General features: G+C 41.1%; 1 protein-coding gene across 1 annotated transcript in view; it reads left to right on the top strand.

The window, feature by feature from the left end:
* Window positions 1–17,889, top strand: part of SORCS3 (sortilin related VPS10 domain containing receptor 3) — a 962,887-nt gene extending 944,998 nt beyond the window's left edge. The window contains exons 26-27 of the mRNA XM_077455086.1: window positions 3,513–3,670; window positions 12,529–17,889. Of these exons, the coding sequence (XP_077311212.1) occupies window positions 3,513–3,670; window positions 12,529–12,593 (223 nt within the window). The 3' untranslated portion in view covers window positions 12,594–17,889. The remainder of the gene's footprint in view (window positions 1–3,512; window positions 3,671–12,528) is intronic.
* The last annotated feature ends 287 nt before the right edge of the window (window positions 17,890–18,176 follow it).

Below are 18,176 nucleotides of genomic sequence, written 5' to 3'. Positions count from 1 at the left end.
TCAAGTGTACTGGTTCAATAACACGTTTTGTGGTTGAACACCACTTCTTCAGATTATCGTGTTTACTTATGACAGTTATCCAATTAAAGATCACTTAGTTCTAGAAAATTAAAAACATACAATTGAAAAATATAAATATGCACAAGTATATAACTTAACAGCTTTATTCAAGCCACCTCCTATCCCCTCCAGGCACAGAAAAAAAGAGAAGGGGGAGAGAGAGAGAGAAAGGAACACAAAACAAAAAAACGTCAGAACACCATGCGACTACTTGGGCTTCATGTACACGGGACGTTTTTACAACCTCTTCTGAATGATTTAACTTTACATATAGTAACCGACATTTAAACCGTCAGTTTTACCGCATTTACATGCCGTGTTTAGCGGCATTTTACCCGCGTATGCATTTAGAAGCATTTTTCAAACAGCCAAAAATTGAAAACGCCTATAAACGAAACGTGGCTAATTGTGAGTTACAGCGTTTACACGTGTTTACAAGCTGTTACAGGCATTTGGAGTTTCAAATGCCTCTGAACAGTGGTCCTGAACGCATTTTTTTGCGTTCCTAAAAGCACATTTACCAGCAGCAGTGTACATGAGACCTAACAAAAACAAATGGCAAACAAGTGTCGAGAGGTCAGATGATCTCAGGCTGTGGAGAGGCATAAAGGGGGACCAACCATGACGAGTGGGAAAAACCAATCCATATGATTCTGAGTAGTCAAATACATATACACTGTTAAAAAAAAATAAAGGAACAATTTGAAAACACATCAGATCTCAATGGGGGAAAATATCATGCTGGGTATCTATACTGATATGGACTAGGTAATGTGTTAGGAATGAAAGGGTGTCACTTTGTTTGATGGAAATGAAAATTATTAACCTACAGAGGGCTGATTTCAAAGACACCCCAAAAATAAAAGCAAAAAAATTATGCAGCAGGCTAGTCCATTTTGGTGAAATTTCATTACAGCAACTCAAAAGGGTATTGAGTAGTTTGTATGGCCCCCACGACAACATCGGGGCATGCTCCTAATGAGACAACAGATAGTGTCCTGGGTTATTTCCTCCCAGATCTGGACCAGGACATCACTAAGCTCCTGAACAGTCTGATGTGCAACCTGGTGGACCGAAACATAATCTCCCAGAGGTGTTCTATTGGATTTCAGGTGAGCGTGGGGGTCATTCAATGGTATTAATTCCTTTATCCTCCAGGAACTGGCAACATACTCTCGCCACTTAAGGCCAGGCAGTGTTGTGCACCAGGAGGAACCCAGGACCCGCTGCACCAGCGTATGGGTCCAAGGATTTCATCCCGATACCTAATGGCAGTCAGGGTGCCATTGTCTAGCCTGCAGAGGTCTGTGTGTCCCTCCATGGATATGCCTCTCCAGACCATCACTGACCAACCACCAAACCGGTCATGCTGATTGATGTTACAGGCAGCATAACATTCTCCATGGCTTCTCCAGACCCTTTCACATTTGGCACATGTGCTCAGGGTGAACCTGCTCCCATCTGTGAAAAGCACAGGGTGTCAGTGGTGGACCTGATAATTCTGGTGTTCAATAGCAAATCCCGATCGAGCTCCACAGTGCGAAGCGCAGTGAGCAGAGGGCCCACTAGACATTGGGCCCTCAGGCCACCCTCATGAAGTCTGTTTCTGATTGTTTGGTCAGACATTCATACCAGTAGCCTGCAGGAGGTCATTTTGTAGGGCTCTGGCAGTATTCATCCTGTTCCACCTTGCACAAAGGAGCAGATACCAGTCCTGCTGATGAGTTAAGGATCTTCTACGGCCCTACCCAGTTCTCCTAAAGTAACTGCCTGTATCTTAGAATATCCTCCATGCTCTTGAGACTGTGCTGGGAGACACAGCAAACCTTCTGGAAATGGCACGTATTGATGTGCCATTCTGGAGGAGTTGGGGTGCCTGTGCAACCTCTGTAGGGTCCAGGTATCAACTCATGCTACCAGCAGTGACACTGACTCTAGCCAAATGCAAAACTAGTGAAAAGATGAGTAGAGAAAAGAAATATCAGTGGCCTCCACCTGTAAAACCGTTGCTGTTTTGGTGGTTGTCTCATTGTTTCCCATCTAGTGTACCCGTTGTTTCATTTCCATTAAACAATGTGGCATCCTTTCATTTTTAACACATTACTCAGTCCATATCAGTATAGATATCCACCTTGATATTTTTCCTCATTGAAATCTGATGTGTTTTTAAAGGGTTCCTTTAATTTTTTAATCAGTGTATAATGAGCCACCAAATGGCTTACCATAATCCCAAGGGTACTTAACCACTTGCTTACTGGGCACTTAAACCCCCCTCCTGCCCAGACCAATTTTCAGCTTTAAGCGCTTATGCATTTTGAATGACAATTGCGCGAGCATACAACACCGTACCCAAATGAAATTTTTATCATTTTTTTCCCACAAATAGAGCTTTCTTTTGGTGGTATTTAATTACAGCTGGGAGTTTTATTTTTTGCTAAACAAAAAAAAAAATCATGTTTAATAGTTTGTTATAAAATTTTGCAAACAGGTAATTTTTCTCCTTCATTGAAGTGCGCTGATGAGGCGGCACTGATAGGCTGCACTGGTGGGCACTGATAGGCATAGTTAAGGCGGCACTAATAGGCACAGATAAGGTGGCGCCGATATGCATAGATAAGGCAGTACTGATGGGCACAGATAAGGCGGCACTGATGGGCACAGATAAGATGGCACGGATGGGTGGCACTAAGGGGCACTGATAGGTACCACTGATAGATGGGACTGATGGGCACTGATAGGTGGCTCTGATAGGTGGCACTGCTGGGCACTGATGGGCGGCACTGATGGGCACTGATGGGCACTGGTAGATGACACTGATGGGCACGGATATGTGACACTGGGGTGCAGCACCGTTGTTGAGGCAGATTGTGGGCACTATGGGCACTGATGGGTGGCACTGACGGGGGCACTTATTTATTCATGAGGTGGCACTGGCAGGGGGAAGGTGGGCACTGGTAAGCTGGCCGTGATTGGGACTGATGTCCCGGTCATGGCCGCCGGTGATCGGCTCTTTTTTTTTCTCCTCGCGCTGACAGCCGGAAAAATAGCCGATTACCGGCTCCGTTGTATCACATGATCAGCTGTCATTGGCTGACAGCTGATCATGTGGTAAGGGGTCGGGATCGACCCCTTGATCGGATCCGTGATCAGGCGAGTCTCATAGACTCGCCGATCACAGAGGGGGGCGCGCAGGCCGCTCGTGCACAGGACGACGTCAATAGACGTAGTCCCGGCAAAGGAGGTCCGCGCTGTAGCCGTCATTTGGCTATAGCGCCGATCTCTAGTGGTTAATGACAATTGACTGATATTCTGGTAAACTATCAACAAACTAGCATCCAATGAAGCCAGGATTCCTCATACCAAGTTTCATGACTTGGAAAAAAAAGTTTTGGCCTTGATATACACCTATAAAATGCAAAACATTTACAACACAAACCTCTTTTTAACTGCAGGAAAATCCCGTGGATTAACATTTACGCGCAAGTTCAGCATGACAAAGAACAAGAAATGATTGGCTCCGTCAGTCAAAATGACAGCGCACCCAAAATATCACTCAGCAACTTCACGGAGGAGGAGCTGGCAGACAAGGAACTGGACACACGAGTCATCGGTAATTTCAGCGCACAAGTATCCTGAACCCCGGCGTGTTACGCTGATGGAAAATAATTGTTCAGCAATGTGTAGCCAGTCATTTAATCAGATATAAAGCCAAGTCGCAAAATGTCCATGACAGTATTTTAATGAATGGGTTCCACATCATTTGGCTGTGCCGAAGAACACCGAGAGGCACCCACTCCCTCTCTGCGAGAGTGCTGCTTTTCCATGACCTCTGAGCCGACATAGATGTTGCAAGCAATATTACCTTGTCATTGCGTTAATGTATTTTTCAAACACGTATGGTAATAGGGTTCAAAGCAATGGCACATTTGATTACCAGTTGCATTTGCACAATGATCGTTGCGTCTTAAACATTCGGGGCAGCTTTGCACTTCATGGCATTAAGAACATTTAAATCCTATTAAATCAGAGAGCGTAAATGGATGTTTTTGTGAAGATGTTCTAAAGAACTGAAGTGTAATTTGCTGCAGAAAAAAAATATTTTTCTATTAAAAGACAATAGGATGAATTTATGTGATAGGTTTTATGACAGCCACAGGAAGCTTGAGTAGTGAGCTCTGCAGGCTAGCTTCAAAGCCTTCACAGAGGGTAATAATGATCAGAATAGGTAGGTATATAATCACCATAAAATGGTAACAAATTACAATAATTATGGAGTAAAAAGGAACGCAACAGCATCTCAACATCCTCTGAGTCATAGGCGTTTCTTTAAATCCTTTGGATAATTAAAATCAAAGGATAATAATTTGCTATAGATGGATGGATAGATGGTTGGATAGAGAGTATAGATAGTCATGGCCACAAATATTGGCACCCCTGCATTTCTGTCAGGTAATGCACCACTTCGCCCAGAAAATTATTGGAATTACAAATGTTTAGGCATTCTCATGTTTATTTATTTTGTTTGTATTGGTATGACACAAAAAAGGTGAAGCAACAAAAAGCCAAGTCTGACACATGCCAGGCAAAACTCCAAAAAGGGACTGGACAAAATGATTGGCACCCTAAATTTAATGTTTATAGGGATACTAGTACATTGCTATATACAATAAAAATGTGTGACCCTGAGGAAGTCACATGACAAGTGATGCAACATGTTGGGTGGAGCCAGTGATGCCACTTCTAGTGTTTCCAGGACAAGAAAGTATTGCAGTGAGAAGGCGATTTACTGTCCCAAGGACTGCTTTTCAAATACTATTTTATACTATGTGGCAAGTAGCTGTAAGTGTTTTTAATCCTATTAATTGTGATCATTGTTAAAGACATACTATGCTATATGCCTATCCTTTCATATCCTGAGTACCAATTCTGCAGCAGAGCTTTTCCAGTATAGGAGGCTTTTGACCGGATTGGAGCCACAACAGATCATTACTTTATTAAAAGGCAAAATATAACCTGTAATGGGTTACACATATTAAGCTGAGCAGGCATTGCACAAGGAGGTGTCTGGTGACAGCTGTGTGGCTGTATTTCTTGATTTTTTCCTATTAATATTTTCTTACCACATTTGATACTAAGGACTTTTTTTGGACATTGGTATCTTTATGAGCAAAGTGCGTTTTTTTTTTTGAACAGCACACCATCCCTTTATTGTTATACCCTCAATTTAATATTTGGTAGCATACCCCTTGGAAAAAATCACTTAGATCAATCGCTTCCTGTAACCATTAATGAGTTCCTGTAACCATCAATTAATTTTTGACTACTCTTCTTTCGCCAACTGCTCCAGGTCTCTCAGATTGGAAGGGTTCCTTTTCCCAACTGCTGTTTTGAGATCTTTCCACAGGTGCTCTATGGGATTTAGCTCTGGACTCATTGCTGGCCAGTTCGGTACTCTCCAGCACTTTGCCTTAAACCATTTGTGGGTGCTTTTTGACGTGTGCTTTGGGTCATTGTCTTGCTGTAAGACCCATGACCTCTGCCAGAGACCCAACTTTCTGACACTGGGCCCTACATTGCACTCCAGAATTTTTTGATAATCTTCAGATTTCATAGTGAAATGCACACGGTCAAGACATCCAGTGCCTGAAGCCGCAAAGCAACCCAAAACCTCAGTGAACCTCCACCATGTTTGATTGTAGGGACTGCCCCACGTACATTTACTGCGGAAGGGTGACCCTTAAGTGCAAAATCACGTACCTGTACGTGATTCTCCTTCACGGCTCTTGGGCGTGCGCAAACTCACCGCCGGAGCCACGCTCCCACTGTGATTGGACACAACGGGAGCCAATCAGCGGGTTAGGTGGCCACCAGCCACCCGCGATCGCTCCCTGGAGAAACAGAAGAATAGTCTGGTTATGTAAACAAGGCAGATCGTCCTTCTGTCAGACAAGAAGAGACATCTGTGATTCCTGCTAATCAGGAACACAGATGTCTCTCTTCCTCAAGTGCATCCGCTGATTTTTGTGGCGCTTTACCGTAGTTTTAGTGCCGCTTTTCGGCTGCTAGCAGGAAACTTTTAACCCCCACTAGCGGCCAAAGAAGGGATTAGTAGCGCCCGCAAAGGGCCACTGCCGAAACGCTTTGCAGGCGCTTTGGCAGCGGTGCCCATTCATTTCAATAGGCAGGGGCGTTGTATACAGTGATCCCGCACCACCCCAAAGATGCTGCTTGCAAACTTTTTTAACGTCCCGCTAGCGCACCACTCCAATGTGAAAGCATTCGGTCTTTCACACTGGAGTGACAGGAGAGGTGCTTTACAGGTGCTTTGCAGGCGCTATTTTTAGCCGTAAACTCTTGTAAAGAATCTCCATGTGAAAGTAGCCTAAGAAAACACTCCCAGAGAACAGTTAACCCTTTGATTGCCCCTGCTGTTAACCCCTTCCCTGCCAGTGTCATTTATACAGTATCGCTGGTCACCAAACAGTGTGAGGAAGTGTCAGATTTGTCCGCTGCAATGTCACAATCCGACTAAAAATCGCTGATCAATGTCATTACTAGTAAAAACATTTTAAAAAGTCCCTAAATCTTGTTGGTTGTAGACGCTATAACTTTTGCGCAAACCAATCAATATTCTCTTTTTGGGATTCTCTTCTTTTTTTTTTTATCTTCTTTTCTACCAAAAATATGTGGCACAATACAAACTGGCCTAAATTGATGAAGACATTTGATTTTTTTTTTTTTTATTGAGAATGTTGTACAGCAGAAAGTAAAAAATATTGTTGTTGTTTTTTTTTTTTTTTAAATAGTCAATCTTTTTTTGTTTATAGTGAAAAAAATAAAAACCGCAGAGGTGATCAAATACCACCAAAAGAAAGTTCTATTTGTGGGAAAAAAGGACATCAATTTTATTTGGGTACAGTTTCGCACGACCACGCAATTGTCAGCTAAAGCAACGCAGTGCAGTATGAGAAAAAATTGCCTGGTCATTAAGGGGGTAAAACCTTCTGGAACTGAAGTGGTTAAAGGCTTCATTTCTTTTTCTGAAATCAGTAGACTGATGAACTTTACCAAAAAGCTGTAATTTTGTTTAGTCTGTCCACAGCACATTCTCCCAAAAGGATTTTGGCTTCCTCGGGTAAATTTTGGCAAACTCCAATCTGGCTTTTTTGTTTCTGTGTCAGCAGTAGGATCCTCCTGAGTCTCCCATCATAGCGTCTCTTTCAATTCAGATGGTGACATATAGTCCGAGCAGACATAGCTGTACCCTGTGCCTGAAGGTCAGCCTGAATTTGTTTGGAAGTTAATTGAGGTTCTTTATCCACCAGTCAAACAATCCTTCATTGCAATCGATGATCAGTTTTTCTCTTTCGTCCACGTCCAGGGAGATTAGCTACAGTCCCATGGGCTGTAATCTTCTTGACAATGTTACGCACAATGGACACAGGAAAATAAGATCTCTGGAGATGGATTTGAGAATGTCCATGCTTTTCAACAATATTCATTCTCAAATCCTCAGACAATTCTTTGCTGCTCTTTCTCTTCTCCATGCTCTGCGTGGCACACAACAGAAAGGTTGAGTAAATTTTTTACCATTTTAACTGGTTTCCGGTGTGATTTCTATATTGTCAGCACCTGTCAATTGATACAGGTGAGTTTAATTATCCATTACAGAAGCATCATAAACTTGGAATCCAATTATTTCTTACAATTTTTGAGAAGGTGCCAATAATTTTGTCCAGTCCATTTTTGGAGATTTGTGTGGAATGTGTCAGATTTGGATTGTTGTTTTTCTACTTTTCTTTGTGTCACACCAATACAAGCAAAAGAAATAAACATGAGAATGCCTAAATATTTACATTGTTACATAGTAAGGTTGAATAGAGACACAAGTCCAACCTGAGTGAGTGTGGGTGCGTGTCTAAAATTATCCTTATTTATTTAAGGTACCCATATAGTGCCATCAATTTTACGCAGTGCTCCACACATACATCTCACAATAACATCGGTCCCTACCTTCACAGAGCCCACAATCGAAGGTCCCCAACTCACATTCATCAAATGTTTGGACAGAAGCCAATTAACCCACCAGCATGTCTTTGGAGTGTGGGAGGAAACCAGAGTACCCGCGGGAAACCCACGCAGGCACTGGGAGAACATGCAAACTCCAGGCAGGTAGTGTCATGGTTGGGATTTGAACCAGAGACTCTTTTTACTGCTAGGCAAGAGTGCTACACCCACTAAACCACTGTGCTGCCCATCATTTGTAATTCCAACAATTTTCTGGGCAAAGCGGTGCATTATCTGACAGAAATGCAGGGGTGCTAATATTTTTGGCCATGACTGTAGGCGAAATACACTAAACGGGGTAAACCTAGACAAACTTAGCACCACATCCCTAAATAAAGTCAACACTTTTAAACACGGGAAAGTGGGATTACGCAGGAACCCCGGGACTTTTAAGGTGCTAGATAGAATAAGTAGATATTAACCATAAATATAGCATAAAAAGATATTTTATTTTAATAACAATTATTATTACAAAATTATTGATACACATAAAGATAAAACTGATTATCCACATTAATGCTTTAGAAAGGAACTAATAAAGTTGTTTGACATTTATCACTTTAGAATATACCACTCGACATGTTTCGCCCATCCGAGCTTCCTCAGGAGTTAAAGGTACACTTAGTGGATAAACTACATCTGCCCATTCACGCCATTTGCACCACAAAAAATGTTTTGGGCAATAGAGCCGCTTTTAATTTGAATTCTTTTACAATGGTGACCTTTTAACCTTGAAAATGCCTGTAGAAAAACGCTGCAAAATTCTGCAGAAATGCCCAAAAAAAGCCTGAAAAACGCCTGTAAAACAGCAACGCCTAGGTGTGAACGGAGCCTTGAGAATAACCACTTGAAATGGTGCTCAGAGAATGGCTATTCATCCCAATGCCATTTAAAACAGCAGTTGGTCTCAGTGACTCTTTGCCCCTCCCTTCCCCAGCCCTTGCACCACATCCGGTGCTAAGCCCAGGAGGAGAAAAAATCAGCTCTTGGGGTTCAGATGCTTCTACAGACTGCATCATAGGAGTGGCTGTAGAAGTGGATGTAAGCACAACACTTTTGCATAAGTGAAGTGAAGTCACAAGTGACATCATAGCACTTCTTCTGAGTACAGAGGCAGGCATGGAGCTATTACCGCTTTGTCCAGTATCTCCCTTTAGCAATAGATCACTATTGGAGGTGATCTGTTGTTGCCCAGGTACATGGAGGAAAACTGGGTCACAATCCTGTGAAAAAGTTGCCATTGTTCTAATTAGTGGTAATTTTATTTTAGTCCTTATCAACCAAACTCATCCTAATGTTACACCAACAATTTACTTACACCATTACCCCCCCCCCCCCCCCCTCTCCCTGCTCACGTTGCAATGTATAATTGAAATAGGAATAAAGTTCACCTAAAGTTAATTGCATACGATCACGTTGCGTATTACCATTCTGCTACATTACATTCAAGTCACACTAATGTAATATCTTTTTAATCAGCAGGCTTTGTTGTTTTTTTTGGGGGGTAAACAGATGGGGGGGTATGCACGTTACCTAAATATTGTTTTGGAAAAAAAAATAGCACCCTTGAAATAGAAGCCCCTTCTTTTCTGTTAAAGGAAAGCCATGTAGCAAAAAACAAAAACAAAGCAAACAAAAAAAGCAGTTAACCTAAAAAAGGGCCCTGTCAATATAAAAAACAAAACAAAAACAAACATACAAATAAAACCCCAACAAATTATTCCGAAACAAAAACCTTTTTTACTAAAAGGCAAGTCTTGCAGCAAAAAAAGTTTTCTATGGATGGGACAGCAGCTAAAAGCAACCAATGCTGTCCCTTCCTTTTATCATAAGGGGGCTGGCTTACCCAAAAGCCTCCTTATCCGTGCTTCTAAGCCTGCTGGCCATATTTCCATATGGGTGCGCATAATACAGAGTTTAAACAAATGTTCTTGAGCCCGTTATAAACCATGATGAAGGGGATAATATGTGGTTCCTGAAACATGTTAAAGTAACACTGACAATATGTTTGAAATTAAATATTTTTTGGACATCTTGCTGTGGAACTCCAATTTTTAGACTCCAAAGGCAACGCAGTGTAATATATGATAAAAGTAGGGTTTGCCTCAAACCCATGTAGTGGTATACCTCATTCCTACTTAAAGCTGAAGTTTCAGTATACTTTTTATATTATTGCTACATTGGTTCTGTTTGGACCAGTGAGCCACCCCTTGTGATTACCATGCAGGAGGGTAGCCATTTGGCACCGGACCTGGAAGACTTCTGCTATTACTGTAGTAGTGGCAAGTGATTTGTAACTTCTCAGTGATCCGTAGCTTCTCCATGGGTTAGTCAGGTATGAGATATGCATACTCGAATTTGTTCAAGCTGTACCAGTGTAAATATGATGTAAATGTCATATCTAAATTTCAGCTTTAAGAATTCTAGATGTTTTTATATAAAGGAAGGTAACGCTCTTGTAAACCATGGCCAACTATTACCCTTTCTATTCCACTGATACTGTACAAAACGCCTAACCTTTTCCATCCATATGCTACTGATGTGCCAGGATAAGGTCACCTGGAGCCCAGGGTGAACATGCCAAACTTTGCCCCCCAAAGATGTATCAGCATTATGTGTTAGCAAACACCCCCCCCCCCCACAAAAACACTGAGCACTAATCTTCATGCTTACCCCCTAAGCATACATTTCCCCTCAAATCCACCCCCCTGCTAAAATCCTGCCTCTGAGCACAAATCTTTGTTCACCCAACCCCCAAATCTCCCCCGCTCAAAAAATTCACCCTTCCTAGCACAAATCCCATACCCCTAAAATGTCCCCTTCTAGCACAAATCTTCTCCCCCCACCCCCCCTATCTACACAAATCTCCCTAAACCAACACTCTTAGCATCCCCCTCCATATTTCCCCTCTTAGAACAATACTTACCCTCTGTTGCCCCCCCCCCCCCTATTCCCACTTCCACCACAAATTCCCCCCCAATCTCCTTGTGGCACCCCCCCCACCTCCCAAGATACCACAGTGCCCCAGGGCAGCCTCCTCTCCTGAGCACCCCTTGTCCCGGCCCTGTCTGCTAGTCCTTTGAACAGTTACTAATACCGTATATTTTCAAAGCAGTACGTTCAAATAACTGATCAGTTACATAGCTTAAAAATACATTGCCTTTCATTTTGTTATATGAAGGTGTAGTGGAAAATATTTAAGATCAAGTGCCATCAGAGCTATGAAATGTACTTGGAACAAATTGCACAAGATTAAGTCATGTTCATAGCATTCTGCAAATACTGGCATCATTTTCGCTATAAGCCTTAATGATTTACACTTTGAGGGCCATATTTAGAAAATGACCAATATCAATATCATATTTAAAGTGGAATTCCACCCATTTTTATATGTTGCTTAGATCAGAAAGCCCACCCGCAATAAAGTTATAAATGGATATCTTTTTTTTTTTAAATACCTTATATAGCTGTATATAGGTGGCAATTTTGGTCCCAGCTGCCTAATCGATTTTGTCATAAGACGATTCACATGGACTCCTGGGATATCAGCGCCATCTATACCAGGAGTCCACGGGAAGCCTAATAGATAAATCTCACAGTATTTTAAGACTTCAGTATTTGTCTTCCTTCTGGTTTCTGTGTTGATTGACAGGTTGCCATAACGATGGGGTGGGAACCGATCCCACCATTGCTATGGCAATCTCTAAACACAGGCCACCACACAGTGTCTATACTGCGCAGGCACAAGATCAATAGGTGCATGCTGGGTAGCCAGCTGATCGTGTGAGTGATGACAGATTTATAAATATGGCCGGCCATACACAGAGAGAACTTCTTTCCTGAAAGTTTGCAGGAAAGAAATTCACTTAATTCTCCTATCAACACAGACAGTGTTGATGTGGCAATCCCTCCTGCCAGGCCATTGTCTTCTCCAGGCAGTGGTGGGGAGGGCAGAGGAAGACAGTGATTTTCAATAATCGCAAGAAAATCTGGCAGGCTTGTTGTACCCAAGTTGATTGATAGATCATCTTGGTAAATTCAGCCTACTCATTAACAGTTTGAATCTTACCTAGTTTCTGCTGAGCTGTCCAAGATTTGAACTGTGTATGGCCGGCCTAAAAAGAATGATTACATTTGTAAGAGTCTCTTAATTTTATTGTACAAGTAAAGAATAACCGGGTTTAAAAATAAAAATGCTAACGAGACTGGAGCTCTGCTTTAAGAGCTTCTTCTAGTTAGTTTTAAGATCGAAAATGTAAATATTTTTAGAGGTAAAATAATTGTCAAGCCATTAACCAGCATGCAGATAGTTGCATTGATTGTTTTTATTTTACCATTTTTAAAATAATCTTTACATTTTTAAACTTATTTATTGTTTCTTTTTTTTTTTTTTTTTTTCAGGTAGCATATCCACGATTGTAAACAGTGAAAGCACAAAGGAGATTCCAAACTGTACAAGTGTTTAATGTTGACAAAACTTCTAGCTGGGCCAAAATTCAGACTTCTTTTTCTACGGGAAGGAATCCATTTCTCATTTTCTGCCCTTCTGTGCCACATTTGTAAATAGGAAGTACATGAGATGCGTTCGTTAAAAAAAAACAAAAAACAAAAAAACTGAAAAATAACTTTAACACTTGCTTTGTTTTTGTTTTTTTTCTACTTTGTAAAATAATGTGTTTTGCCAGAGGTGACAACTAAGTTTTATTTTCAGTTGTTCCATTAAACAATCCTGGAGATTCCCCCGGATTCTAATTTCCATTGCTCTGTTGAGAAATGTTTCATTATGAGAAGGACCTCAGGGATGTTTTTTTGAAGGCCTTTTGGAAAGCCAGGTGTTCATTTGACGTGACCAGCGTTGTTTATTACCAATTTTCCTGAAACAGACCGGAATTTCATTTAACAACGACTTTACCTTCAGAATTTTGTTACTCACCACGTTCCAAGCCGGAGAATCACATTCTTCAGCCAAGCCACAAAATGATTGTCCACTTGGTTTTACACAAAGACAAATATCCATCTTCATCTTCAACATATGATCCACATGTACAGACTCTCTATATTTTATTTTGCAGACGTTGGACAAGTATTTCTAAGGGGGAAAAAAAAAAAAAATCACATTTCACCACTTTGTTCTGAGAACTTTCCTCTCTTAAAAGAAAACATGAATTTCTAATCTCTCCTTTGGTATCCGAAGGTTGATATGTTGACAAGATGTTATTGCGTTCGGGGGAGGATGTCACCTTTCATTGTCTATGCCAAGTATGTTCAACAGTGAGAAAAAATAAAAATAAATGAATAAAAATACTGTGGACTAATCTACCAGTTTTCTATACCGGTGGAATGGAGTTCAAACCAAGTAAGCATCCTTCAGAGTCATGGGGATGGTTTAACAACCTGAAAACAATGTACAATATTTATGTTTTGCTCATTTTATTAAAGAAATCAGGGAAAAGTTTTTTGTTTTATTATTTGATGCATGCAGAAGTAACGTGTTGCACTTTTGATTAGTAACTCCACCACTGGTCATCAGTAGCTGAATTTGTGCTTTGATTGGATACATTTGTGAAAATCTTCTTTTTTTTTTTCATGAAGAAATCCATATTGTCATATTGAGTTTTTTAAATAGATCCACTGATCATTTCGAGATAAGAGACCATCTGAAGAAATGGATGCCCTGTTAGGTTTGAAAATAACCAGTTCATTTTGTTAGCTATATTGAGCAATTAGTAATGGGTACGATTTTAAGGGCACCAAAAGAATGTTTCAACCAAATAAAATGTAAAAGTTTATTGAGACATCATACATTAAAAACAGATAATAAAATGAAGGTCCCTTGTGTACATGGATCATATATGGGGATACATACACGATATTGTAAAAAGTATTAGGACACCTGCCTTTGCATGCACTTGAACTTTAATGGCATCCCAGTTTTAGTTCGTAGGGTTCAACATTGAGTTGGCCCACCCTTTGCAGCTATAACAGCTTCAACTCTTCTGGGAAGCCTGTCCACAAGGTTTACTGTGTCTATAGGAATGTTTGACCATTCTTCCAGAAGCACATTTGTGAGGTCAGGTACTGATGTGGATGAGAAGGCCTGGCTTGCAGTCTCCACTCTAAGTCATCCCAAAGATGTTCTATCAAGTTAAGATCAGAACTCTGTGCAGGCCAGTCAAGTTCCTCCACCTCAAACTCGCTCATCCATGTATTTATGGACCTTGCTTTGTGCACTGGTCCAAATCATTTGGTGGAGGGGGGGTTATGGCGTGGGGTTGTTTTTTTAGGGGTTGGGTTTGGCCTTTTAGTTCCAGTTAAGGCATCAGCATACAAAGACATTTTGGACAATTTCATTCTCCCAACTTTGTGGGAACAGTTCGGGGATTGTCCCGTCCTGTTCCAACATGACTGCAGAACCAGATTCATAAAGACATGGATGAGTGAGTTTGGGGTGGAGGAACTTGACTGGCCTACACAGAGTCCTGACCTTAATCCAATAGAACAACTTGTGGACAGCCTTCCCACAAGAGATGCAGCTGTTATAGCCGCTGTTAGAGTTCTCTTCACTGGATCTAAGGGGCAAAGCCCAACCCCTAAAAAGCATCCCCTCGCCATAACACCCCCTCCACCAAATGATTTGGACCAGTGCACAAAGCAAGGTCCATGAAGACCTGGATGAGTACATTTGGGGTGGAGGAACTTGACTGGCCTTCACAAGGTCCTGACCTCAGTGTAATAGAACACCTTTGGGATGAATTTGAGCGGAGAATGCGAGTCAGGCCTCCATATCCAACATCAGTGCCTGACCTCACAAATTCTGAAAGAATAGTCAAACCTCCCCATAGACACACTCCTAAACCTTGTGGACCTTCCCAGAAGAGTTGAAGCTGTTAAGCTGTTATAGGTGCTAACTGTGGGCCAACTAAACCCTATGGAGTAAGACTGGGATGCCAATCAAGTTCATGTGCATGTAAAGACAGGTGTCCCAATACGTTTGACAATATAGTGTATATAGCCCTAAAGGTCTCATTCATGGATATGTGGAATTGCACTCTAACACGTTTCAACATTAATGCCTCATGCACACTGGATGTTAAAATAACGCTATAAAAATGTCAATAGCTTTGCAATGAGTTTTTCAACTTTTTTCAACGTTTTTGCAATAGCGTTTTTCAGCGTTTATTAGTGTTTTCCGTGTTAGCATTATAGCTTTTTTTTTTATGGATCAAAAACATTAAAAAACGCTGGTGAGCGATGTTTTTGAGCATTTATCGACTTTTATCAGCGTTAGAGCATTTTTACAGCTGAAAAACGTCTCTCAGAATCCACTATTTTTGGGGTTTTTTTACTGCTCAAAAACGCCACTGCCCAAAACTGCTGATAACAGCCTATGTGTGCATGGACACATAGGATAACATGATGGAGAGTTTAACCACTTGCTTACTGGGCACTTAAACCCCCCTCCTGCCCAGACCAATTTTCAGCGCTGATGCACTTTGAATGACAATTGCGCGGTCATACAACACTGTACCCAAATGACATTTTTATAATTTTTTTCCCACAAATAGAGCTTTCTTTTGGTGGTATTTAATTACAGCTGGGAGATTTATTTTTTGCTAAACAAACAAAAAAAGATGCAAAATAAAATAAAAATAAAAAAATCATGTTTAATAGTTTGTTATAAAATTTTGCAAACAGGTCATTTTTCTCCTTCATTGAAGTGCGCGGATGAGGCGCACTGATAGGCTGCACTGGTGGGCACTGATAGGCTGCACTGGTGGGCACTGATAGGCATAGTTAAGGTGGCACTAATAGGCACAGATAAGGTGGCACCGATAGGCACAGATAAGGCAGTACTGATGGGCACAGATAAGGCGGCACTGATGGGCAAAGATGGGCACAGATAAGATGGCACGGATGGGTGGCACGGATGGGTGGCACTAAGGGGCACTGTTAGGTACCACTGATAGATGGGACTGATGGGCACTGATAGGTGGCACTGATAGGTGGCTCTGATAGGTGGCACTGCTGGGCACTGGTAGAAGACACTGATGGGCACGGATATGTGGCACTGGGGTGCAGCACCTTTGTTGAGGCAGATTGTGGGTGGCACTGTGGGCACTGATGGGTGGCACTGTGGGCACTGCTGGGTGGCACTGTGGGCACTGTTGGGTTGCACTGTGGGCACTGCTGGGTGGCACTTACGGGGGGCACTTATTTATTCCTGAGGGGGGAAGGTGGGCACTGGAAAGCTGGCCGTGATCGTGACTGATGTCCCGATCACGGCCGCCGGTGATCGGCTCTTTTTTTTCTCCTCGCGCTGTCAGTGCGAGGAGGAATAATAGCCGATTACCGGCTCCGTTGTATCACATGATCAGCTGTCATTGGCTGACAGCTGATCACGTGATATGGGGTCGGGATCGACCCCTTGCTCGGATCCGTGATCAGGCGAGTCTCATAGACTCACGGATCACAGGGCGCGCAGGCCGCTCGTGCACGGGATGACGTCAATAGACGTAGTCCCGGCAAAGGAGGTCCGCGCTGTAGCCGTCATTTGGCTGTAGCGCGGGTCTCAAGTGGTTAATGACTGTAGAAAAAAATGTCAACAGCCAAAAACAGCTGCTGTAAAAATGTCAAAAAACGACCAGTGTGAATGAAGCCTTAATGTTTTCCTTGGGGAGTATTGCAAAAAGGGTAGATTCTACTAAATATATAATAGAACAAAACATAATACAATATTTAGAGCCAAAATATCAAACAATAGTAATGGACTAGTACAAGGCATATCAACAAACTTTACAAAGTTTGTAATACAGGATAATCCAAATATGTAAGACCCCAGGAACTCAAGGGACACCAGCCGCACTGAGAGGGAAGAGATAGAATTCAAGGGACAAATTGTCGCTAAGTAATAATGTAAAAAAAAAAAAAAACTATGAGTGAAAGAAGCTACTAAGGTGGCTAAAGCCAAGGATGCAAAACCCAAAATGGAAAGGGAACTCACATATGACCCGACATATGTGACAGGTACGGATCTCAAGAAAGGTAATAAGACAGGTCCAAGGTCATCTAAGGGCCAAATTCTAAAGATATACTTTTTTATACTATAATGTATATCTTTATCCCACCCATTATTAATTTCTCATTATTGCTATGACTATAGGGATGTGGCATCATCAAAAAGAGTGTTCGGACACTTCTGACATAACTGAAATGAATTTGGTTTTAGACTGACTGTTCTTTTTGGAATATGTCAAATAATTTTTAATAGGTTCTAGTAGAAAAACAACAAAACAACAAAGAAAATAAAGGAAATGCACTGCAGATTCCTTGACTCATTAGCAAGTTGATGAGAAATTTCAGAAGGTACTTTCATGGTCAGTGGTTTTAAAAAAATTTTTTTTTTTCTTTTCAAAATCTGTATGCAGTTCACAAATATAAAATTATAATCTTTACAAAATTGTTATTCTGACAGCAGTGTGCATTTTGAATCACATACACCATCTGACATTTTGATGTTATTTTTTAAGCCCCTGCTTTACAAGATGGATAACTGAATGAACATTTTTAATCTGTTTTTCTTTGTTGGTTTGATAGGTTCAATGCTCCTACTGTGTCTTATAAAAAAAAATCTGGTTTGTTCAACCACTGTCACCCTTTGCATGTTTATAGCGATGGTACTCAAGGCATATTGTAAATAAGTATGATGTAAATAGCTTTTTAATTTCTTGGAAATAAATTAATGTTTAGTAATATAAAGATGGATTAAGAGTCTGTTGTAAATTACTGGGATATCGGCCGTATACTTAAGCTAAAGCTTTTCGACTGTCTGTACTTTCTTGACTTCCCATTGGGAGATCATGTTGCATTAAATGCACCACTGCTCTTTTAATATGAAAGGGTTATACTTCCACACATTTAAATATATATATATATATATATATATATATATATATATATATATATATATATATATATATATATATACACACACATACATTGTCTCACAAAAGTGAGTATACCCCTTACATTTTTGTAAATATGTTCTTCTA

This window comes from Lithobates pipiens, unplaced genomic scaffold, assembly GCF_037356315.1.
Source record: "Lithobates pipiens isolate NorthernLeopardFrog02 unplaced genomic scaffold, aLitPip1_a1.2 Scaffold_25, whole genome shotgun sequence".
Classification (NCBI taxonomy): Eukaryota; Metazoa; Chordata; class Amphibia; order Anura; family Ranidae; genus Lithobates; species Lithobates pipiens.
This window is presented reverse-complemented; position numbering and strand designations above follow the sequence as displayed.